This window comes from Sarcophilus harrisii, chromosome 2 (assembly GCF_902635505.1).
Source record: "Sarcophilus harrisii chromosome 2, mSarHar1.11, whole genome shotgun sequence".
In the NCBI taxonomy this organism is placed as follows: domain Eukaryota; kingdom Metazoa; phylum Chordata; class Mammalia; order Dasyuromorphia; family Dasyuridae; genus Sarcophilus; species Sarcophilus harrisii.
This window is the reverse complement of record NC_045427.1, coordinates 125,887,930-125,913,065: the sequence shown is the minus strand read 5'-3', so window position 1 is coordinate 125,913,065 and position 25,136 is coordinate 125,887,930. Positions and strand designations below refer to the sequence as shown.

The following is a 25,136-nucleotide window of genomic DNA, read 5'->3' as shown; positions in this document are numbered from 1 at the left end:
CATGTACAATTAAGGTCATTGACTTGTTCAAACAAAGACCAAAATCATTCAAAACCAAAACCAAAACCAAAATCAAAAAGATAAATGTAAGAAAAATACTAAAATTCTAACTTAATTAATTCAAAAATGGGAAAAAGACAAACAGATTTTAAAAATAGACAAAAATAACAACTATTACCAAGGGAAGATTGGATAAGAAGAGGGAGTAGGGAAGGGTTTGTTTTTTAGTCCCAGATATGACTAATTATAATGACACAAGGTATTAACAATTTTTTAAAAACTGAAGTAAACTAAATTTTTTAAAAAGCAACCTACCTGTGCTGAATAGGGCCTAGGGGCCTCTCTTCTTTCTCTAACTAATCTCCAGGGTGTTATAATTTCATAGGAAGACAAATGTGACGTCTGCTGAAAACCTATCAAAGAAAAAAGCAATCAAATTATAACCAATGAGAAGAGAAAAACATGTGATATCCAAGAAAAATATCAAAAGCCCAAAGTACAAAATTCTGAAAAATTATCAGACATGCAGATATTATAAACTATTTCATCTTAAATTTTTTCACATTTCATGTAGATATCTCTTTCATCATTTTCATACCCTGTTGGCTATCATTTACTTCTGTATACATTATATCTTCCACAATGAACATAACACCTTCTTGAAGGCAGAGAGAAGATCTTGAAGATCTTCTTGTATCCCAAGTGCTTTGCAATAGAAGGCACAGAGTAAAAATATGTTGAATTAAAAGGGAAATAAAAGTTAGAGTATATTCTCTTTCCTCTGGAAAGAGCACTAATGACCACAGATACTTGAAGATATGTAATGAAGATTTCTAGGTTTCATGGAATCAATTCCTAGTTTTTTAAATTCCTGAAAATGATGGCAACTGGCAGGAATTAAAGACAAGTCTTCCTATGCCATCAAAGCCCATTCTTTGCTTTCTATCCTGCCATCTAGATGAATCCTTTTAGTTTGAGACACAGTTCCCTTCATACATGTCTCTCCCTCCCTTACCACAGTTTTTGGCTCCAAATTGTCTCCAAGGGGTTAGGATAGTGCAATTTATGATGACTAACCAGTTGGATGTAGCAATGTAATGTCTCCATTGTTCACACTTTATTTGCTTTATTTGTCCTTCCCTTTCTTTGGCTTCATGAAACAGTCAGTTTTTACTGGCAAATGCTCTGAGGTCACACTAAAGATCTGCCCATTCAGTTACTATTTATTCTCTTTATTTCAAGCTTATACATACACAAAATTGGCCATAGGTGGAAGGGCTTCAAATAGATTGCTTCTGCTGATATGCTTTGGAGTAATTAAGTAATAGTCACTAGGCATTTAAGTGACAGGCACCAAGCTAAGAGCTGGAAATAAAAAGATAAAAGACAATCTTGCCCAGAAGGAGCTCATAGGTTAAAGAGAAAAATTGATATGCAAACAACCATAAACAAGATGCATTCAAGAGAAAACATAGGATTTTATATTTGATCTTGGAGGTGTTAAGAGTCACTGGAGTTCAATGAACTGAGATACATGATGGAGGTAACAAGGTCAGATTTGTCTTCAAACTGTCTCCTCTCCATAGTTTCATGACACTGTTTTCTCTTGGTTCCTCTACCAATCTGATGATCCAAATCTTTGCCGTATCTTTACCCAGCTCATACAGACTTAAAGATGGATATCCAATAGGATTCTTTTCCCTGAGTACTCTTCTTTCTCCCTAAATACTATTTCATTTAGTGATCTCATCAGCTCCCAATACAATCATACCCTCCATTGAATGATTCTCAGATCTACCTATTTAATATCTTATCTAAATACTCATCTAATATCTCTATTGACCTCTTGTACTTCTGTTACCTACTGAACATTTCAATTTGAATGTCCTATAGCTATCTTAAAATTATTATTTTCAAAGTTGAATCTATTGTCTCCCCTCTACTCTCAAACCATCTTCTCTTCCCAACTTCCCAATTATTGTCAAGGATACTACCATCCTCCTCAACTTTTCACTCTCTCTCACCTTCACCCCCATATTCAATCCATTACCAAGACCTGTCAATTTTAGTTTCATAAGCTGTCTCACATTCCACCCCTCTGTCTAGACACTACCATCACCCACACTGCCAATTAATAAACATTTATTAAATGCCTACTGTGTCAGGAACTGTGTTAAGTGCTAAGATAACAAACAAACAAACAAAAGGCAAGAGAGCATTTTGACCCTCGAGGAGTTCACAATCTAATGAAGAAATGGCTACCCTCCTTAAATGAAGACGCTAAGACTACCATTATTCACCATCTTCTCCAGGGGATGAGAAAAGTCACTGGGGTAGGGAATACAGATAAGGTATCAGATAAAGCTACTGTGATCTTGTAGGACAATAAGGTTCCATGGAAAGTGATGAAGACCAGAGGAATATAGTCAGTGGGAGATAAGATGGCTGCAGTGGAGGCTCTCCTTAAATAGGGGACCTGGGAATAATGCTTCAGTGGTAAAGATTCTCATCATTTCTTGCCTGTCTCTCCATACTGTAAATTTACCTCCCCTTAGCAGTCAAAGTGATCTTCCTAAAGAAAGTCCAGATCTGTAATTATCCTTCAATTCCCCACTCCATAAATTAAAGTAGTTCATTATCACCCCTAGGATTAAAATTCTCTGGTTTTCAAAGTCCTTTATAACCTGCACTTCTCAGCATCACCATTCCATTCTTCTGACATTTTAAATACCTAAACTATACTCTTTTATCCAGTGATACTTTTCTCCTTGTTTATTCTCCAACAAAATACTTCATCTCTCAACTAGGTATTTTCACAGGTTGTTCCCCATTCTTGGAATGCTCTCTCTCCTTACCTATACCTCTGGGTTTCCTGAGCTTTATTCAGGCTCTAGCTAAAACACCACCCATGCTTAGTTTTTTATTTATCTAAAACATATCTTCTGCAATGAAATTTTCTTAATGTATGTGGAAAAGTACTGCTTTATATATTGATATTCTGATCACTGAAAGGGCAGGAAAAGAATGTTTCTTTAAAAAACAACAACCACCACCCTGAAAAACAACTTGAGAAGATATAGCACAGGACCCAGACTACACTAAGGATCAGTTAAAGAACAATCCTGATGAATGCACTGAGAAGACTTGTCTGAAGGCAAAGCAATAACAGAGGTAACTATCATTGCCAGTCCATCACATCATTTTCATGTTACTGTTTCCAGTTTTAAAGGTTACAACTGAAAAAGTGTAAATCCAGCAAATATTTGGAGATTACGGGAATTTTTAAAAACTGTTGAGTCACACATGACAAAATTATCACAGCTAAGTTTGACATCTTAGACTACAGATGAATTACTGCTTATGAGGAAGCACTGATAGAAGGCATTAGAAGCCAAAGAAGAAACTCTAGGAAGAAGCAAGCTGAAAAATAGTATTAAAATAAGAATAGGGATAATCTGAGTATAGAAGGAGTTAGAAACAGAAGGCAAAAGAAATCACAAGAATTTAGAAGCTGTAAGGAAAGGAGCTGACAGAAAAGCTTTGCAGCTGTTTTTGTTGAGAGCCATGCCGATTGGAAGATAGGTACTGCTTTGCCCAGAGCTGACTGGCTCACTATGAGAAAGCTGAATCCTGCTGGGTGAGAAGAGTCAGCTGGAGTAACTACACTGTAGTACCATCTATGGTCTGAGAAAAAGGAAACCTCTCAGAAGTCCCTGGGTTATCCTCTGCTGCTCCCTCTCTAAGCTTTGGATTTGCTTTGCTGTGAAAAAAGAATCTGACGATTGATTGTTGTCTGTCCTTTATTCTTGAAGAGGACCAAGAAAGATATCAGGAAGATGATGCCATAACTTGCAAATGAATAGGAATTAAGTGAGGGAAGGTTGTGCAAAGTCACCAGCCTTATTCTCCCCTCTGTAAGTCATCAGGGTCAATGGCAGGATATAGATCAACTATACTGGAGATGGCCCCAGACTGCCTTTAAGACAATTAGGGAATGGCTAAACAAACTGTAATATATAAATGTAAGGGAATATCACTGTACTATAAGAAATTATCAGACATAATTTCTGAAAATTCTGAACAGTATAAACTTATTCAAAGCAAAGCAAGTACAACCAGAAGAACATTTTATACAAAGACAGCAAATGAAAGAAAAACAATCCCAAAGGATTTAAGAATTCTGATCAAAGCAGTGACCAAATATGTCTCCAGATGACTTAATGATGAAGCATGCTATTCATATCCTGAAAGAGATGATGAATACAAAATTCAGAAAAGTCTATTTTTGGAGATGGCCTCTAATATAGACCTGTTTCTGATTTAATTATGCTTATTTGTTACAAGGATTATTTTTTCCTCCTTGCTATCCTTTCAGTTTTTATTTGGGGGGGGAGGAAGAAAGTTAGCAATAATCATAAAAAGGGGGAGAAGGGACATTGTAATAGTTTTTAAAATGCACACGAGAAAAGAAAAATGTTCAGAAGGAAAAGATAAGCAGAATAGTTTTCAAACTAACATGCAAAATTTATTAAAAAAAAAAAAAAAAAAAAACATGCAGCAGTATGACTGATAAGACCAAAGTTTATTTGGTGCTTTAGGAAAATCACAATGGTATCTGTGTGGAGAATGGATTAGAGAGACCTGGAAAAGAGAACAATTAGAAACTATTTCAACAGTCCTGGCTGGAGGTCAAGGTATCCCCCCAAGAGGATAGTAGACCTAGAGCTGGAACAGACCTCAGAGGCCATCTAATTCAACTTCCTCATTTTAAAGGAAAAGAAACAACTAAGGTTGAGAGGGAGGTTAAATGTGTTCAATGATCACACAGGTAGTAGCATAAGAGGAAGAATTTGAACTTAGATCTTTGATTCCAGTAAGTGCTCTTTCCACTGTACTATACTTCCTCAGAGATGATGAGAGCCTAAACTAGACTTGTGTCTGAGTAAGAAAAGAGAAAGAGAGGTATTTGAAGAGATGTTAGGGAGAGAATAACAAGGTCTACAACTAAATAGATGGACTGACCAACAAGATGAAGGACTAGGTATTTCCCTAAACTTCGGGACCTCTTAAATTTCTCCAAAGATAAGGAAATGATTCTGGGAAGTGAGGGAGGTTAAGTAATAGCAAAGCAAGCTAGCAGATAGAAGGAAAGTAGAAGACTTGGCAAGAATAGAAAATAAGAGATACACATAAACACAATAATAATCAATTGTAGAATTTACTAAAAAAAAAAGGTAGATATAGTTATCAGTGATCTCAGACAAAATCAAAGTTAAAAATTCAAGCAAAAGAGAAATCTACATTATATGTCAGCCAGATTAATATTGTTTTAGAGTATTCAAAACAATTAGATAGTACGTTTGGAACACTGCTATGGCATAGGAAATAACCAATTTTAAAAAAACATAGAAAGACTTGTACTTAAGAAGGATGATGTTTTATCCATCTTCAGAGAAACAGAACAAAGAAGTATAATACAACATACATATATATATGAAATGTATATATGTATACATATTTATGATTATAGGTATAAAAGTATATATATATATATATATATATAAATGTGTGTGTATGTATGCATACATGTTTGTATGTGCTTTGTTTAACTGTAGTCTACATGGGAAAAGTGGGAGCAGGGGAAGAAAGAGAAAAAATAACAAAGTAAAAAGTACACAACCGAGAACAAAAAAAAAACCTACAAGAAAGCAAAAAGAGTACAACTCTGAATACAATGTATTCTCTTAGTATATACATTTTCTTGAAATGGAAATTTATTGTTACATATTTTGAATCCTCATGTTTTTCAGTGCACATAATTGACAATTTTTTTCTTTTTATATTTTTTCCATTTTCTATTTAAGTTTTAAACATATATTTCTATGTACATATATATATGTATACACACACATATATTTAAAAACCTCTCCAAAATAGGAATTATGTGTAAGAGATAAATCAAAGGAGTATGAGGAGCAGTTGTACAGGTAGGAAAGAACTTACAGAGAGTAGTATCACAAAAACACAGAGGAGAAAGTTACCAGGAAGAAAGGGGATCATAAGTGTCAACTACTGCAGAGAGGTCAAGAAGAATGAAGACTGAGAAAAGATCATAAGATCTGGTAATTATTAAGAGCATTAGTAACATCAGCTCTTCTTTTTATATTCTTTCCAATTTTTTATAGTAACAGAAATTTGGCTCTTCCTGAAAGATACTGTATCCCTAGCTGCTATCTCTCCAGGGATGGTTATGCACATTCTCACTTGTCTCCCAACACAGGAGGACAAAATGTATATTATTCTATCTCTGTTGCAACTTACAGATTCTGACTACTACCACTATCACTCCTAGCAACTTTCCCTCCTCTAAGATTTACTTACTCCATTAATTTACTTTCACTGCTTTTTCAAGTTCAATACCTGGCACATAATAGGTACTATGTAAATATTAGCTAATATTATATTATTATACATTTCTGACCTCCCAATGCTACCTTTATTTCATTCTCTTTCAATTAGGAGGATGAAGCAGAAAGGAGAAAAAAAGTTAAATGCTTATAAGCTGAGAAAAATGAAAACCACTAGTAGCTGTATGGAGTATGGTTTGCAGTAGGGAGGCACTTGAGACAAAGATCAATTAAAAAGGCTAATGAAACAGTCTAGACAAGAAATGATGAGGGTATGAACTAGAGAGAGTAAAAAGGAGAGAAGAGAATGTACTCATAAGATGTTCTAAAGATAAGAAGAGGAGTTGGCAACTAACTGGACATATGAGATGAGTAAGAAAGAGCAATGTCAAGAATGATGCCATGCTTGTAAGCCTAGATGACTGAAAGGATGATGGGGCCTTTAAGAAGATGAGCCAGTTTGGGGGAAAATCTGTTTTCTACATGATGAGTTTAAGTCACCAATGGAACATCCAGGTCAAAATGGTCACCTGCAAACTAATAACTGTGGCTCTCTAGAGAAAGTAAGAGTGGACAATCAGATCTGAAAATCATCTACAGAGATGATCATTAAAGCCATGAAAACTAATGAAAACAACAAAATAAGAGAGTATAAAGAAAAGAGAAAAAATGGACTAGGACAGAGAAACTGGCAATAATTAGTAGATGTAAAACAAATAAAGTTCTAGCAGAAGTGTATAAAAGGACACAATGGAATGAACTAGATAATAGGTGAATGGGCTGGAGCAGGGCTAAGAGAATAAAGGCTAGATAGAGATGAGAGATAAGAAACAGGAATTCCTCTACTCTGGATATAGTTGTTTTTGCCCCTCAAGTCATGAATCTCAAAGGAAAGGGGCAAGGATATTATACTCAGAGATTCAGTTATAACTGGCCTCCTCTATACAGCAAATTCCTTGGGAAAGTGGGGGATAGGAAGGAGGGGAGTCCAACAGGGTGGTTCAACTTAACCTAAACAATAATAATTATATTAAGGAAAGGAATATAGTGACATTACTGAATCATCATTTAAGGGAGTAGCAGGTAATATTACATTTGGGTTTTAACAATTTCTATCATTATTATAACAATTTTTCGGTCAATCCTGAGGCTAATTAGTATCCAATCTTGAACTGTGACCAAGTCTTAAAACTCTACAACTAGTACTCTTCCTAATACACCATAGCAATTCTCCTTATAACATGTTCTCAAAGTAGTTTTAATTCTTATATTAGTTTCTTCTAAGGCTCTTTCTCACCATCTCTAGTGAACTGGCATTCCTTCAAGTGTGTAAGATGGAAGTCTTATCTAGATATCTAAATATGAATATGTCATTGAGGCTCAATCCTTAAGAGTCAAATTCAGATTGATATTAAGCAAATTGTTACTAGTGAAGTAAGTACATGAGTAATCTTTCTAACAAAACATGATTAAAGTTCATTTTCATTTGCCAAAATAAATTTACTTCCTCAGTTCAAATAGCTTTCTAATCACTAGGCAGTAACATCCTTAGTCACAAGATAACAGAAGGAAAAGACTATTTCCTTCCTGAGGATATACTACCAGAAAAGTTAAAAGCTTTCAAATGACGTTTAGCCTTTTAATTCTTGAACATTACCATATAATCTAAAATACTCCTCTTCGTTCTTGAATTTGATAACTGCGTATCTGTTTAACTATTAGTATCATTTAAAAAATGGTTACTTCAAGAATTGATAGTTTCCTTGATAATGAAGAGGGGAAAACCAAGACTAAGAATCAGAAGATCTAAATTCAAGCACAAGAATTTAATATTTTCTATATGCTAGGCAATCTACTAAATACTATGGATACAAAAAAAGGAGAAAAAACGATCCTTGTCCTCAAGGCCCTCACATGGTAATGGAGACAACATGTAAATGATGAGGTATAGACAAGTTATAAGGAGGAACTAAATTACAAAGAAGTCACTAGCAGCTGGGGGATGAAGGGACCAGAACAGACCTCCTGGAGGAGGGATTTAGACCAGCTTAAAGGAAAGCTATGAAACTAAGAGATGGCAATTAGGAGAGACAACATTCCAAACTAGCCAGAATTGATGATCCCACATATTTCTTCATGAATCTCAGCACCTTTGTATTGGTTGTCTCCCTTTCCCCACTCTTCACCTTGGAATGTTTTCTCTGCGCACTTCTACTTCTTAGAATTCCTAGGGAACTTCAAAGTATGGCAATTATCTATCTCCTACAGTTAAATTCTACCTATTTTGTTTATACTTGTATATGTGCATGTTGCTCCCCTTCACTATATTGTAAGCTCTCTGAAGGCTTTTGTCCTTGTACCCCAGTACCTAGCATGGTACTGGCATGCCACAGGCATCAATTACATACTTGTTGATTGATTAATCTAAAAAAGGTGAAATTCAGTTGCAATAACTAGGAAATCCTATAACTAGATTCCAACAATCAGCTTCACAAATTCAAACTGGGAGAGATGTGCCCAGAAAGTAGTTTTTCTGAAAAAGATGTGAAAGCTATTTTTGACTACAAGCTCAACATATCAACAACATAATAGAAGAACTTCAAACAGCTAGTGTAACATTGCGCCATTAGACTGCATTGGGAAAGACACTTTATCAGAAAGGAGAATGTGATAGTACTCTACTTTGATCAGACTAGTTTAGAATAGGGCTTCTTATTTTGCCCAAGAAGTTTTTATGTGACTCAGGTGTATATAATATATAAAATAGGTATGCACCTTTGATCCAGCAGAGTCACTACTGGGTCTACATCTCAAAGACATCATAAAAAAGAGAAAAGGACATATATGTGCACAAATGTTTATAGCAGCTCTTTCAGTAATGGCAAGAAATTGGAAATTGAGTGAATGGATGAATAAGTTGGGCTATATGAATGTAATTAGTTTGTTTGCTTTCTCTTATGGCTTTTTCTCGTATGGTCTGATTTTTCTTTCATAACACGACAAATATAAAAATGTTTAAAATGACTGTACATGTATAACCTATATTAAATTGCTTGCTGTCTTTGGGAATGAAGAAGTAAAAGAGAGGAAGAAAAAATTTGGAACACTAAATCTTACAAAAATGAATGTTGAACACTATTTTTACACGTAAAAAAATAAAATACTGTTGAAAAAATTAATTATATGGCAGGAGGATCCGAGTTCAAATCTAGCCTCAGACATTTAACATTTCCTAGCTGTGTGACCCTGGGCAAGTCACTTAACCCCAAATGCCTCAGTCAACAAAAAAAAAGTATATAAAACAATTACTGACAATAAATCATAATCTTGGGGGGCCCACATTCAGTTATAAGATCCCATATGGGGTAAAGAATCATAGTTAAGAAGGAGTCTAGAGCATTGTACTCAGTACTTTAAAAAGAAAATTGGTTAAGTCTGATCAAAATTTATATTCCTTTAGGCAAAGCATCAGCAGCTAAGAGTATGATCCCCTATGTGGACAAAGAGAAAGGAGGGAGGAAGAAGAGGGAAATAAGGGGAGAGAAAAGGAAGGAGCAAGCTGTGTTGCCCCCCTGGAACTGGTCAGCTAGGTCCCCAGGAAGGAAGCTACTACTTCTCACAGATCTATTTTTTTGTTTTGTTTTGTTTTGCTCTCTAATAGGACTACAACATCGAAAAGATGACATTATGACTTGCAAGTGAATTGGATTTTAATGAGACAGTTGTGCGAAATCATCAGCCTTACTCTCTCCTCTGGAGCTAAGTCCAATGGAAGATACAGTTCAGGATGAGTGGAGATGGCACTGGATGAGGAGAATATGAGGCTGAAGACTTTGCATAGCTTTTCTGGCTTAAATCCAATTCACTTGCAAATCACGACATCACCTTCCTCCCTCTTCAAGAAGAAAGGACAAACAATGATGGTAAGTTTGAGAGTGTCAAGGAGATGGTGGAAAACTGTGAAATTATGTTATATGAAGAATGGATGAAGGAACCATACAATTTTTAGGTTGTAAAAGAGAAGGGCACTGGTAGCTGTCAAATAAGTGAAGAGTTGTCAGATGGAAATATAATTTGCATGACTTCACATATATAAGTGATATATTGCTTGCCTTTTCAATGGGTCAGGGAAGAATTGGAGGAAATTTGTTATTCAAAATTTTTTTAAATGATGTTAAAAATAAATTAATGAATTTTTTAAAAGAGCTGTCATACAGACATAATTGACTCAAGCTTTTTGTCCCATAAGGTAAAACTAGCGACAACAGACATAAATTGCAATGAGGCAAATTTTGGGTTTATATCAAGAAAGACTTCCTAACAAAAAGAAGGGTCTCTTCCAGAATTTTTATTCTATTATTGTACTATCTTAAGAGGTTGTATATTCCCTGTTCTGGAGTTCTTCAGGAAAGGCTGAATAGCCATTTGTTGGACATTTTAGAGAGGGGATTCTTTTTTATGAGAAGTAGAACTATGTGACTTTCAAAGTTTCTTTTCAATTAATTATGTAATTCTATGAAAAACTAACCACAGAACCAAAGAGACAAATATCTAAATAGTCAGTGGAAAATACAAATCCACAAAGCTTTCCTTCCCAAATCTGAGGTACAGCTAATTTCTACAAAATTTATGCTTACTATGAATTACTCAATAAGGATAGCTTTTCACAATCAAACATTTAAAAATAAACATGCTCTTGTCAGCCTTTTATTCATTCTGCTTCACCATTCCCATTTTGAAATGAAGTTATGTCACAAAAAACTATAATTATATCAAAATGAATGTGTTCTTCTATAGTATATCATTAAGAACAAATAATCAAAAGATACTATTTATCACAAAAAAATTACACAATTATTTTAAGTTTTTTTTTAACATCTTTGTCAGACCCTTTATTCTAATAATATACATTTAATTTTTTTTTCAAACTTACCTCCCCATCTCATTACAAAAATGAGCTTACTGATAAAATAGCATTTAGACTTGGAATCAAGAAGACCAGGGTTCAAATCTTGACTTTGAGATTTATTATTTATTATTTAATAGCTGTATGACTCTTGGGAAGTAATTTCCCAAAGAAACCGTATCATTATCTATACAGGTATCAGTATCATTATCTATAAAATATATATAAATATAAATAATAATTGCACCTATCTCACATGGTGCTTGTAAGGATCAAATAAGAAAACATATATGAAGTCTTTTGCAAATCTTAAAATGTTAAATAAATGCTATTATTATTATAAGGCTATTGAAAATATTTAAAAAAGGTTTAGTCTATGTAACAACTTGGACAAAATTATAGATAACATTGCACTATAACAAACCCCAAAAATTGGTTACAAAAGAATTTTGAAATTATAAATAATACATTGTAACATGAGTTAACCATAACTGATAAGACTGGCCACAAAAAGTGAAAATTACAAATTAAAGAGAAGTTTCTACTACTTGAAATTCAACATGTTCAATATTCATCTTTCTGTCAAAATCCACTTTTCTCCCCAAATTCCTTACTTTTGATGAGGATATTCTCATCCTTCTAAGTAACTGATGTTTTCAATCTTAATATCAATCTTCACTAGCGACTCTCTATGACTTCTAGAATCAAATATAAATTAATAATAAGAGTTCTTCTCTCAACCCATCTTGAGGTGTTCTGGTCTACATAGAACACTAGCTAAATTCAGAATCAGGAAGATTTATGTTCAAATTCCAAATTAGATTTTAAATTAGGTGTATGAGCCTAACAAAAGATTATTTAATTTCTCTAAACCTCTATTTGCTCATCTTTAAAATAAGAGGGAAAAGGAATAAACATTTATATAGTGTCTATTATGCACCAAGCACTGTGCTGAACACTTTACAAATATCACATTTTACTCACAACATCCCCAATATTATAACTTCATTTTACAGAGGAGGAGACAAAGGCAAACAGAAATTGAAGTGATTTGCCCAGAACCAACAGCTAATAAGTCTTAAACCAGATTTGAACTTAGATCTTCATAACTGTTGGCCCAGCACTCTATCCACCTTACCATTTGCTTGTGAAGTATCAGAAAGGGACAATAAGTAATGAATTGGTGACTTTCTGCTTAATTGGAAGAAAACTTGAATATTCAGGGTTCCAAAATTTCTAGCTTGTACTAAATTCAACTTGTTTTTTAAGAAAGAATAATTCAACTGGGATAAAAAAAAAAAAAAAAAGCACAAGTTATGAGTTTCCCTAAGATCAGTGGTTCTGCATTGATAACTCCTATCACCACCTAATAAAAATCCCATGGCAGCAAATACATTCCATCATATTATTTATAATTTTTTTTAAAGTCATACTTCCTGCATGCATATAAGGAATTTGATGCAAAAACTAAAGAGTTAGAGTTTTTTCCAGGAAGAAGTCAAGATATTACTGGCAATGACTAACTCTGTGATGACTGATCTCAAACTAAGACAAAAGTCAATTTATGGGAGAAAAAAAGATTGCTAAACTACAGAAACTGGACACTTAAAATCCGAAGAAAAACACTTAGGCCAAAGGACAGTCAAGTAAATTATACCTGGTCCAGTATATAGTGTTATTCTAAAGTCCAATGTGTCCAATATCCTACACTAGTAAATTTGTATGGAGATCCCATCTCCAAAACACCACCTATACTTCCAGAAGCTCTCAGAACCAACTATATCCTCAGAACTCTGCTTTCGAAAATAACTTCAGTCAGGGAGTGGGGGGGGTGGGGGGGAAGTCTCCTAATTTCCAGACATAGTTTTACACTCAAGTCACAGACTTTGGAGTTTGACCTTGAAAATTCAGATGATGTGAGATCAGGACTAGAAAGAACAGGGAGGAGGTAGAGGGGGTGGTGGAAAGAATAAAAGGTGGAAAGGAGGAGGGGAGCTGGAGGGATAAAAAAGACAGGATCCTGGGTAAAGGGGGGCAAGGGGAGGCATAAGGGTACAGAGTGGAAAAGGAGATGGGGGAGCGCAGGATAAAGAGCCCGGTAAAGAGAAAGCCTTCGGTATATAGGAATGAAAACCTGGGATTAAACGGGGTGGGGGAGTCTGGGATACAGAAAGGTGGCAGCTTGGAGTACAGTGGGCGGGAGCTTGGGGGAAGCCCAGGGTACCCTAGGAAGTAGAATCCTACGGTAAAGGAGAGAGGGGAAAGCCCAGGCTAAATGGGTGGGAGGAGCCCAAGGTACAAAGAAATGAAAACCTGGGGTAAAGTGCCAGGTAAAGAGTGGGGGCAACCCGAGTACAGAGGGATGAAAACCTAGAGTAAACTGTGGGGAAGGAGATCAGGGTAAAAGCTTCTAGCAAAGCGATGTGAGGAGCCCGGGATACAGAGGAATGAAAGCTTGGAGTAAAGCTGGGGAGGGGGTCAGGGGATCCGTGTATAGAGAAATGGGAGCCTGATCTAAAGTGGAGGGGGCCCAATACACAGAGTAGAAGTCGGGGAGAGCCCGGGGTACAAAGAGGTGGAAGCCCAGGGTAAAGCTCCCAGTAAAGCGATGGGAGGAACCCGAGGTAGAGCGGTAGAAGCCTGGGGTAAAGAGAGGAGAGTTTGGGGTAGAGAGGAGTGGAAGCCTGGAGTAAATCAGAGGATAGCCCGTGATACAGAATGGTGGAAGCTTGGGGTAAAGGGAGGGAAGTTTGGGGTACAGAGGGATGGGGAAAAGTGGGACAAGGAGCCTAGGGTACGGGGGGTGGGAGCCCGAGAAAAAGGAGCGAGAGCCCGGTGCAAAGGGAGGTTACAGTCAGAGGAGGAGGGAAGAGATCGGGACTGGACGGCTCCGGCCCAGCGACCCCAAGGCCTGCCCAAACGCAGCGCTTCCCCGGGCTCTAGAGCGCGCCGCGCCCCCCGCACCCTCAGAGAAAGAGAGGAACAAGCCAGACCCCCCCCCCCCGAAGGGACCAGGGAGGCCACGCACCTGCCTGCGCCGCTCCCAGGGCCGGCCCCAGACAGGCGAGCAGCAGCAAGCCCAGCAGCCGCAGCAGCCGCCGCCTCCGGCGGCGCCCCGTGGGGGACGAATCCATGCAGGTTCTTTCCGCGGGATCGGCTCACTGCTCCGTCGCCTCAGCTTCCTCCATCATTCCAGACCCGGCCCGGAGCGCTAGAGCCAGCGCGCGCACGCGCACGCCAATCCTGGTCCCAAGCACCAGGGGGACAGAGCCGGGAACAAAACGCCCCGCCCACTTGGAAGGCCACGCCCCGCACCCTGGCCGCTTTCCCTCCCCTCCTTTCTCCGCTTTTCCTTTTCACGTAAGACTCCTCCAGGGCCAATGAGGGAGTGTCCATCACTAGGCTCCACCTCCGGAAAGCCCAGGGGCGGGGCGTGAGGGCACCGAATGAGGGCTTCCATTGGCCTGCTCGCAGCAAAAGGCGGGGTCGTACGGCGCCGACCAGCTGCGGCGAGGCGGCCTAGGCCGAGAGTTCCAGGCTCAGCTGTGCCGGGTCCTGGATTTTTCACCCCGGCCGAGCGACGGCGACGTGCCCCCGGGAGGATGGTGTTGGGGGGCTTTCCGGTGAGCTACCTGCTGCTGTGCGGTCAGGCGGCGCTGCTGCTGGGAAACTTGTTGCTGCTGCACTGCGTGTCACGGAGCTTGTCCTACAACACCACGGCCGAGCCCGAGGCCGTGGCCACCGGATCTGCGGGCACGGCCCGCCTCGAGGGCCCGGAGACGCAGATGCTGGCGTATACAGATCCCCGCTCCCCAGTCGTCCTGTGCTCCTTTCTGTAAGCGGCCCCGGCTCCGGGAGGCGAGGGAGCGAGCGCGGGCTGGAAAAGGATGCGCAGGACCCCCTTGGGTCCTCCCGCGGCTTTCGGGGAGGAGGGTGACCCGACCGACCCCGCCTGCTTTCTTGCCCCGGGCAAGGCAGGGCAAGTGAAGGATGGGGTTATCGGCGGTCGGTAGTGGGGTTCCTTGCATTAGGGGGCTTGGTGCATCGTAGAGGTCTGCAGAGTCAGGTGAGACCCTGGCGGCGGAGGACTGACTTTGGTGAAAAGTCAGATAACTTAGTTCCTCCAGGATTTACCCTGAGTCAGCCCGGTATCAGGTGCCTGGTGTTGTGGGCAGCTATTTGAACCTACCAAAGAAGTCCTTCCCATAGGGGTCATAAAGCAGAATCTTGGATTCTGTACCTTTTTAAACCTCCCTGCCCCCCCCATGCCTAAAACTTCTGGTTATCGCTTCCATTGCTCCCCCACACATTCTCCTAGCACCCCGAGTTCTTGGAAGGGTTCAAATTTGAAAGCTTTTGAGTACTTGAAAAAGGAGGAATTGGATGATTCTGTCAGAGAGCCAGTCTAGAAAAGCCGGTCACCAGAAGAGTGATTAGCCACCAGATGAGATGAATTTTGGGAGCCACAACAACTCATGAAGATGTCTAGTAAAACACAGAAGTTTCCATCTAGCACACCGAGTGAACTATCCCATCTAGTGAAAAAATTCTGATGAGGTAAAATAAAACTGGCAAATACTAAAAACTTGATGACTTCAGGCATAAAATCTAGGTTAAGCATCTAAAAGAGGCAATTCAATAGGGATAGATGTACTAGGTTTTATTCAGATTCAAAAAATCAATTGTGCAAATACATATGAAATAGAGAATATGTGATTAGAGAGCAAGTTGTACTTGCAAGATCCATGTGGAAGTTAGTATAGCAGCCCATAAGCTGATTTTGTTTGAAACTATAATGAAAGAAGAATAATGGAGAGAGTTGTAGTACCACTGATTCTCGCCCTGATCAGACCACAACTTAAGTATTTTCTCTGGTTCTGGTTACTATGTATGATAATAAGTAGTAGTTATATGACACTTTTAGGTTTGCTAAGCATTTTACAAACATCATCTCATTGATCCTTACAAGAACCCTAGGAGGTAGATGCTCTTATTATCCCCATTTTGCAGATGAGGAAACTGAGTCAAATAAGAGGTTAAATGGGGTTACTGGTCAGACAGTTAGAAATGTCTGAGATGGACTCCACAAGTCCAATGGGGTCTATTTGATATTCCATCTAATTGCCTAGAAAAATTAACCAACTAGAGCTTATCCAGAAGAAAGCAATCAGGACTGATGGAGGCTTCAAAACCATGCATGAGGACTGGTTGAAGGACCTGAGAATGTGTGACATGATAGAGAGTAATTTAGGAATTCTGTGATCTCAAAATAAATTTATTAAATCCTTCTGCTACAAAGTAATTTTTTCCTTATTGCTTCATTAAAGTTTGAAAGAAATTATGCTTTATTCTTTGCAAAGAAAAAAGTAATTTAGGGATAAGGTTGTTGCCTTTAAACATTTGAAAGGTTGTCATTTGTTCAATTCAAGCAGAATTTGGAATCTATAATTTCATAATAACAATTTTTAATTTAATTAATTGCAAGCTATAATTAGAGCTGTCCAAAAGTGGACTTAGTAGCTTCTAGAGTCAGTAGGTTCCTTGTCATTCTTTAAGCAGAGGCAGGATAATCACTTGTTGAGGTTGTTGTAGAGAGTGTTGGAAGACTTGGAGCCAAATCTTACTGATGACAATTACTATCTATATGACCTTGCACAAGGAAATCCTGGACCTCTGTTCCTCATCTGTAAAATTAGAGTTCCCTTCTGATTCTAGATCTATGATGTAGTGCATGAGCTTCATTCCAATTCTAGGATTCCATAGATCAGTTTATCACAAAGCTTTTTGATGACCAGTAGTAAAATCCCAAATAGCTATCCTGAAAGATCATTATAATTTGCTAAAGTTCTGCCACCTTGTCCACTACTCTCAGATCATAAGAGAACATTTTGAAAAGAACATATCTGATCCCTCTTTGATCAGTCTAACTGACAAAAAGGTTTGCGATTGGAGGAAAATGAGGAAATTTACATTGTCTAGTGGGGTTGAAGGAATATGTAAGATAAACAGCAATATACAAAGATCTGTTAATGATGTTCATTTTACTGGTGGTTTACAGGCCTGATGAATTTATAAAATGTGATGACCCTGTGGATCATGTTGGAAATTCAACTGCCTCTCATGAAATGGGTTATGGGTGTGTCAAGGTGAGTTTTTAATAAACTATTCTACATAATTTATTCTAAATAGTCTCACACAAATGACTGACACCTCCATTCAAAACTTGTTTTTGAAAGAAAAAAATTCATTTTAAATCCTGTTACAAAAAATATTAAGGGAATATCCAAATTATTTTTTGTAACAGAATTTTATCATAGTAAATATTACTATAGAACACATTCCCAAATTCAAGGGCTGTAATTAAAATGAAGCAAGACATTTAACCTCTATTAAAAGAAGTATAATTTTTTAGCAAAAGCTGCCCACACATCGAAACCAGCCTCACTTTGAGGCTCTGCCTTTTACTTCTTGAAATCAAGAGAAACATTTTGATTTTTTTTTTTCAAATCCCACTGTCAGACATTATTCAGAACATGTCTTTTACAAAAGCTCAAAGAAAAGTTATTATACTCTCCAGATAAGACAATAAATTTAGACAATAGAAGAGAAATCATTCACACTGTAAATGAGCCTCCAAAAAATACTTGTGATCTTCAAACTTAGGGTGGATAATCTGACCAATTAGGTTTTTTTCTCTTTGATGTTATTTTTTGAACTTGTACTATTATTAACCCTTGAATAGTTAGATATTTTTTCTCAGTACTCAGATGAGCCTGCAATCTATTGTATTTGAGAGTTCCTTCTAGCAGTGCAGATCTGAGCCCACCATGCCAGTCCATCCTGTGTGACTTTTATCCAGCTCCTGCCAACAATTCCCTTTAGGAGGAATTACCCAATATGCTGGAAGTTTTCCTTGCTTTTTCCTGATAGTGAGAAGATAGCAGTGGAGCATGCTGGTCCTCTATTATCTCTCTTCCTATTTTTTTTTTTTTTTTTTTTTGTATATGACATAATTCCTAATTCTTCATTATTTATAATTTACAATCTGCTTGCACCCATCATGCATTTCTCAATTGATATCTATGTGATAGTTTTCTTAAAAAGAGAAAAGTTTGCTTCAATGTGTACTCAAAGTCGAACATTTATCTCCCTGGAGATAGATAGCATTTTTCATTGTAAGTCCTTCAGAATTTTCTTAGATCTTAGATCATTGTATTGATCAAAGTTGCTAAGTCTTTTACTTGATTATCATTACATTATTATTGTTATCATCTACAATGATCTCCCATTTTATTCATTTCACTCTGCATTAGTTCATGTAAGTTTTTTTTTCTGAAACCATCCCTTTCTTATTTCTTTTTTTTTTTCTTATTATTATTTCTTATAGCACAATAGTATTCCAACATAATTAGATCTCCCAACTTACTCAACCATTCCCCAATTGATGGACATCCCCTTCATTTCCAGTTCTTTGATACCACAAGGAGCTGTTATAAATTCTTTTGTACATCTAGATTCTTTTCCCATTCCTTTGATTTCTTGAGATACTTTAGTATTAGTACTGCCATTTTTGGATCAAGAGATATGCACAGTTTTATAGGATATGCCTTTGGACATAATTTCAAATTGCTTTCCATAATGGTTATACCATTTTATAACTCCATCAACAGTTTATTAATGTACCTTTTCCTCATATCCCCTCCAGCATTTATCATCTCTAATAGCTGTGAGATGGTACCTCAGAACTGTCTTAATTTGCATTTTTCTAGTCAATAGACATTTTTATATACAGAGGTTTGATTTCCTCTTCTGAAAACTATATCTTCATATCCTTTACCATCTATCAATGGCTCTTATATTTCTAAATTTGGCTCACTTCCCTATATATATGAGAAATAAGGCCTTTCTCAGAGAAACTTGCTATAAAAATTTTTTATATTACTTCATTGTCTATGTTGACTTTTAGTAAAATGTATAACCCTAATTATCTATTTTAATTAGGTCTATTTTTGCTTTATCTGAGATCATGATTGCTACTCCTGCCTCTTTATCTAAAGCATAATAGATTCTGCTCCAGTCCATTATTATTAAAATATAGGTATATCTTTCTCTTTTTAATAATTGGATTCTAGTTTCTAAACCATTGTGCTATCACTTTTTTACATTTTATAGGTCCCTTTCACATTCACAATTATGATTGCTATCTATTTCTCTTCATCTGATTTTTCTGTTATCTTGTCCCCTGTGGTACTTATTTTTAATTCAAGGTAGTTGTATTTATTCCATGTCTCATTGCCATATAACATCATCATTAGATTTTTGTATTTTAAAAAAATGTGCTTTAGCTTTCAGAGAAAATTTGCAGCTTCCACACTGACTCTTCTCTTGTCTGGGCCCAACTCATTGTCCTTCTGCATATCTGTCCCAAGAAAGATGTAAGTTAACTCACTTGGTGCTGATCAAATCCAACCCTCTTGTTTATAGATGAAGAAACTGAGGTCCAAAAAAGTTGTGAGTTTCTCAGGACCTGCAACTAATAAATGTCCAAGATTAGACCTTTCTGACTGCCAAGTACAGTGCTTTTTCTACTGTACCCCAGTGTCTTTCATATAAGACCATAGACACACACACACACTATAATCTTGTCTAACTAATTTCATGTTGAAAATATGGGCAAACAACATTCATCCCAATAGTCTTTCCCGTATGGATGGAGAGGCCAAACTATTTTGAATGATTACAAATTTAACCCAGGTGCCTCTGTAGTATTCTTGGACTTGTCAGCACAATATAAATGACAAAGAGAAGCATCAGGAAGATCTTACCATCCCCAGGAAATTCCTCTTTGACCTGAGCTATTTGTTGGATCTTCTTTATCATGATGGCTAGCACTTTGGAAAGCATACATCTTCCCTTTTTTTTGCATTGCTTAATTTTATTATGAGTGTGTGATTGAATGAAATTATTTCTGTTGTTATACCTTTCACTGAATCTTGTATGGGTTTTATGTGTGGATGGGCACTGTGTTGTTATGAAATAATTTTGTTCTTTCAAAGCAAATACTTTTTTATAATCAACAGTACAAGGGGCTCTTATATTTTTTCTGTCATTCAATTAGTTGTGAAATAAAGATGTGATTTCTGTTCTTAGTTCCTAATAATAAATTCATCAAAAATGTTCCTGATTTATATATATATAGATAACTCCCATAAAGATTTTTTTCTAGATAGGAAAATGGGGATATAGGTAAATAATTTTTGATGTTCTCTGTCACTTTTATTGAGATGAATAAAATCTGAGTTTGTTTTTCCTTATTGTTTGATAACTTTGATCATCTGATGTCTTGCATTTAGTCCCTAATTGCTCTCACAATTGTGTTGTCTCCAACCTGAATTGCCTTTTTATATTATCCACTCCGTCAGCTTTTCCCATGATTGTTCTTTTTATTACATTCCTAGCTCTTCTTTAAGCGCATTCTGTACAGTGATGTTAGAATCCAACTGTAGGATTCCCATACTCTCAATGGAGAAAATAGTTTGTTATCTTTTTTTGAGATAGTTTTCATTTTTATTGTATTTGTAGATCACTTTCGATTTTTATTCTGAAATGTCATTGAAATGATTTGACTTAGTTGGAGACCTTGCCATGCTTCTTCTAAATTGATTTTACCCTCTATTGCTTCTTTCATTTGGTAACAATACTGTTCATAATTCATTTATAAAACCCTTCTTCATTAGATTTTACAAATGAGTTTTCATTCTAAGCATATTTTGCCTTTGGTATAAATTTCACTCTGCTAAATTAGTCAAATATTTTCTGACTAAAACTCTTTTGGGGGAGATCTTTTGACCTCCTGGTTTTGACAATTAATTTACAATACTTAAATTTCTGTATAAAGTTGTTTTGGTTGATGTCAGTGGCATTTCTGTTGTCTATTTCCATGTTTTATTTTCAATTCTTTAGGTAGTTCAGGTGCATATCTTATGTTTTTCTTATTATTCATTCTTCTTGATTTTTACTAATGGTCAATTTAACTATCACAATGCTCTTGCTGTATACAAAGACTGACTTAGACATAATTTCCATATCAATAACAAGTCTTTTCCTGTATGTTAAAATTAAAAAATTTTTGTTCTATGTATTAAGTGCTTGCTACATCTTTGTTGCTCTATCATTTCAGTTGTCTTGATTCTTTATTACCTTATTTTGGTGTTGTCTTGACAAAGATACTGATGTGGTTTCAACATTTCCTTCTCCAGCTCATTTTATAAATGAGGAGGCAAACATTTAAGTAAATTGTATAAGGTCATGAAGCTAGTAATTGTCTGAGGCTGGATTTGAACTCAGGAAAATGAGTCTTTCTAATTGTAAGCCCAGTATTCTATCCACTTCGCCATTTATCCAGTTTACCACTTGCTTGCCACATCCAGTACCTACCAATTATTTTCTTAAAAATGTTCCTGATCTAGTGGAGTTAAGTTTCTTTATAATCCACAGATCTTTTTCTCATTCTATATCCTTAATTATGTTTTTGCAGATGTTAGGTAGCTAGATGATGCTAGGCATGGAGTCAGGAGAACCTGAGTTCAAATCTGGATTTAGACATTTGCTACCTATGAGACCTAGAGTAACTCATTTTAACTTGTTTTCCTCCTTTTCCTCAATTTTCAAATGGGAGTAATAATAACATTTACTTTCCAGAGTTTTTCTGAGAATTAAATCAGATAGTAATTGAAAAGTGCTTGCCTAGTGCCCATGTAATAAGTGCTATATAAGGGTTAGCTTTTATTGTTTGCCCCATCTTCATTTTTTCCTAGCTTTGATGTCAAGACTCTTCAAATGAACCCTGTGTTAATTTGTGTATATGTTGAACTCTTCCAATGACCGTAAGTCCCTGAAAAGAAGGAATTTTTTTGGTTTTTTCTTTGTATCTGCAATATGTAGCACATTACTACCTATATATCAAGTCCTTTTATAAATATTTCTTGAAATTAATTTCTAGGATTGACAAAATATTGTCAGTTCAACTGATGTCAAAGTCATATGCTTAAACATAGCATTGGATCAGATGATCCCTTGAGATCCATGCAGCTCTCTTCTTCCATGATTTCCTATGTCTTTATGTAAAATATGGATATCTCAAATAGTTTTTAAATGGCAAATTCATAAATACTCCTTAGTCTATTAATTTTTCTAAAAAATATTTAATTAGTCATTTTTACCATTATATTAAATTAATAGCATTTATTTATATAGTTTCTTGTACTTTATGTATATTACTGAAGAAGTTAACACTTAATTCCCTGAGCAACTTTGGGAAGCTAAATAATTGAAAACAAAAAAATACATAAGATAGATCTGTCAGAAATTAGAGAGTGAGTTAGCATCTTGCAGCTTAATACAGTGAGAATAATTACTGTTTTAAAACTTTAATAAGTTATTTTTGGTTCCATAGTTTGGTGGCCAAGCCTACAATGATGTGGAACACACTTCAGTACAGTGCTACGCCCTGGATGGAATTGAATGTGCCGGCTCTAGGTCCTTCTTACGAGATAATAAACCATGTATAAAGTGAGTGTTACCTTGAAAGGTGATTAGTTTGGAGTTCTTCTGTTTCTCCCTGTTTTTAGTGTGTCATTACTTAGCTCTACCACTAAGTGAAGTACAGAGCACAAGATTTGAAGTTAGAAGACTTCAGTACTTCTGCTTGCTATGTCTTGGACTTTCAGCAAGTCCCTTTGCTTTTTGAGCTTCAGTTTCCTTCCTCATTTATAAAATGAGAGGGCCAATTTCTTTCTTAAGTCCCTTCCAACTCTGAGTTTATGACCTTTATAACAGTTTTAACCCATTCTTCCTCTTTGAACCTTTCTTCTGCTATAAAATGAAAGGTGTGTAATAAGTGACTTCTAAGACTCCTTCTAACTGTAGGAGTTTAATAGATATAAATCCTATCCAAACAGTCCTTATTATAGAGAAGGAAGCTAAAGAAAAAGCAGGTTTCTCTGCACTGAAGTTCATTTTATTTATATTTAAATTGAAAACATATGCGTAAGTCTCAGAATCTAAACATCCTACAGCCTAAAGCAAAATAGTGAATGAATTTATTTGCGGCTTAATATTAGAGCAGTTTCAGTCACTGTTAGTTACTGGCAGTTAGTGACATTGCATTTTATTGTGGAGAGAAGGCCCTGTAAATGAACATTTTGTAGCAGTTATTATCACAGAGTAACCTGAAAAATTATAATAATTCAGAGCCCTTAGAGAAATTACACGAGGGCATGACAAGCCTTCCTAGAATAAATACTGTCTCACAGCTCTGAACTATAGAAAGCCCTACATCCATAATTACTTATGCATTTTAATTCAACAGAAGCCAGTAACTATCTGAACTAATAATTTCATAATATTGTAATGGGAAGAGGTTTCTTTAAATTTATAGATAATTTCTTTGGCCTCCACCAGAGGGAACCAAAGTTAATTATTTTATTACAGCATAAGACTTATCTTTCTGTGATTTCATTTAGACTGAAAACATTTTAACTTTCATCTAGTAAAAAAACATTTCATTTCATTTTTTCTAGGTACACTGGACACTACTTCATAACCACTTTGCTCTACTCCTTCTTCCTGGGATGTTTTGGAGTTGATCGCTTCTGTTTGGGACATACGGGTACAGCAGTAGGGAAATTGCTGACCCTCGGAGGACTTGGAATCTGGTGGTTTGTTGACCTTATTTTACTTATTACTGGAAGACTGATGCCTAGTGATGGCAGCAATTGGTGTACTGTTTACTAAAGAGAACTAGACTTGGTGAGTGTTGGTGTGGCATGGGAAAACAAATGACCTTTTTCTACCAACCTTGTCTGTACAAACTGCAATTTCTTCCACCATCTCAGTCTCAGACTACGTTGATGTTTTACCCTTTTTAGAATCTGTTGGAGCAGTGTTTTTGGATTTTAGATGTGAAAACCAGTTGCAGTCTGGAAATGAAATACTCTGAAAAAATCAACTATCTACAGAAAAGAAGACATAAGTTTGCTTGTTCAGACATAAGCAGCAAGAGGATTTCTATACCTTTTTGCATGCCTTCCCTCTACAGTATGATACCTTCGGTCTTTTGGAATGTGTATTGAAATATCATGAACAAAATGAACCTTTTTAGAATGTGCCAGGACTATCATGCTCCGAGCACTTTAAGATACCTGAGGTAACATCGACCATTAAAAATCTGTCTTCAGCAAAAGGTGGAAATTGAAATAGCTTTTAATGAAGACTGAAACTCTGACTTAATTCTCATGTTCCACGAAATGTTTGGCCAATGGAGAAACTGTACAGGTATATTGTCATTTGAACAAGCAAAGTGAAGCCTCTAGTTCAGTTGGATTATTAGAACCAGGAAATGCCAAATTTCTGTGCATACCCCTCAGGGTGTCACCATTATACCCCAGGGTGATGTCTCCTGTGTACTGATGATTTCATTAAAATGTTGTTTTTAAAGAGATGTCTGAGTGATGTATCTGAGATCAGACATTTCTCTTGGCAGCAAATTCCCTCTAAAATTCTGGACTTAATAAAGAAGAATTGCTTCTTGACATAAATAACTAAAATGAAAATTCATGACTAGGGAGATTATATAGATTGAGAATTTTCATATACTAGGAATGAAAAATAGGTTTCTCCACTAAGATTTTCCATTCAACAAGCATTTATTAAGCATCTAAACTGTTCTCCGCAATGTGCTTAGCCTACAAAACAAAACAAAAGCAAATTAAAAAAACAAAGCAGTCCCTACCCTTGGGAGGCTTACAGTTTATTTGAAATAA

General features: G+C 36.5%; 2 protein-coding genes across 2 annotated transcripts in view; one reads left to right on the top strand and one right to left on the bottom strand.

The window, feature by feature from the left end:
- The window catches only part of ADAM9 (ADAM metallopeptidase domain 9), a 91,593-nt gene extending 76,997 nt beyond the window's left edge, over window positions 1-14,596 (bottom strand). The window contains exons 1-2 of the mRNA XM_031950730.1: window positions 14,342-14,596; window positions 316-413 (exon numbers count right to left, since the gene is read on the bottom strand). Coding sequence (XP_031806590.1) covers window positions 316-413; window positions 14,342-14,447 — 204 coding nt within the window. The 5' untranslated portion in view covers window positions 14,448-14,596. The remainder of the gene's footprint in view (window positions 1-315; window positions 414-14,341) is intronic.
- Window positions 14,597-14,775: 179 nt separating this feature from the next.
- Window positions 14,776-24,814, top strand: TM2D2 (TM2 domain containing 2). The gene is made up of 4 exons (XM_003757986.4): window positions 14,776-15,148; window positions 17,372-17,459; window positions 22,769-22,884; window positions 23,895-24,814. The coding sequence occupies exons 1-4, from the start codon at window positions 14,916-14,918 to the stop codon at window positions 24,106-24,108; spliced, it is 651 nt and encodes a 216-aa protein (XP_003758034.1). The 5' UTR covers window positions 14,776-14,915; the 3' UTR covers window positions 24,109-24,814.
- The last annotated feature ends 322 nt before the right edge of the window (window positions 24,815-25,136 follow it).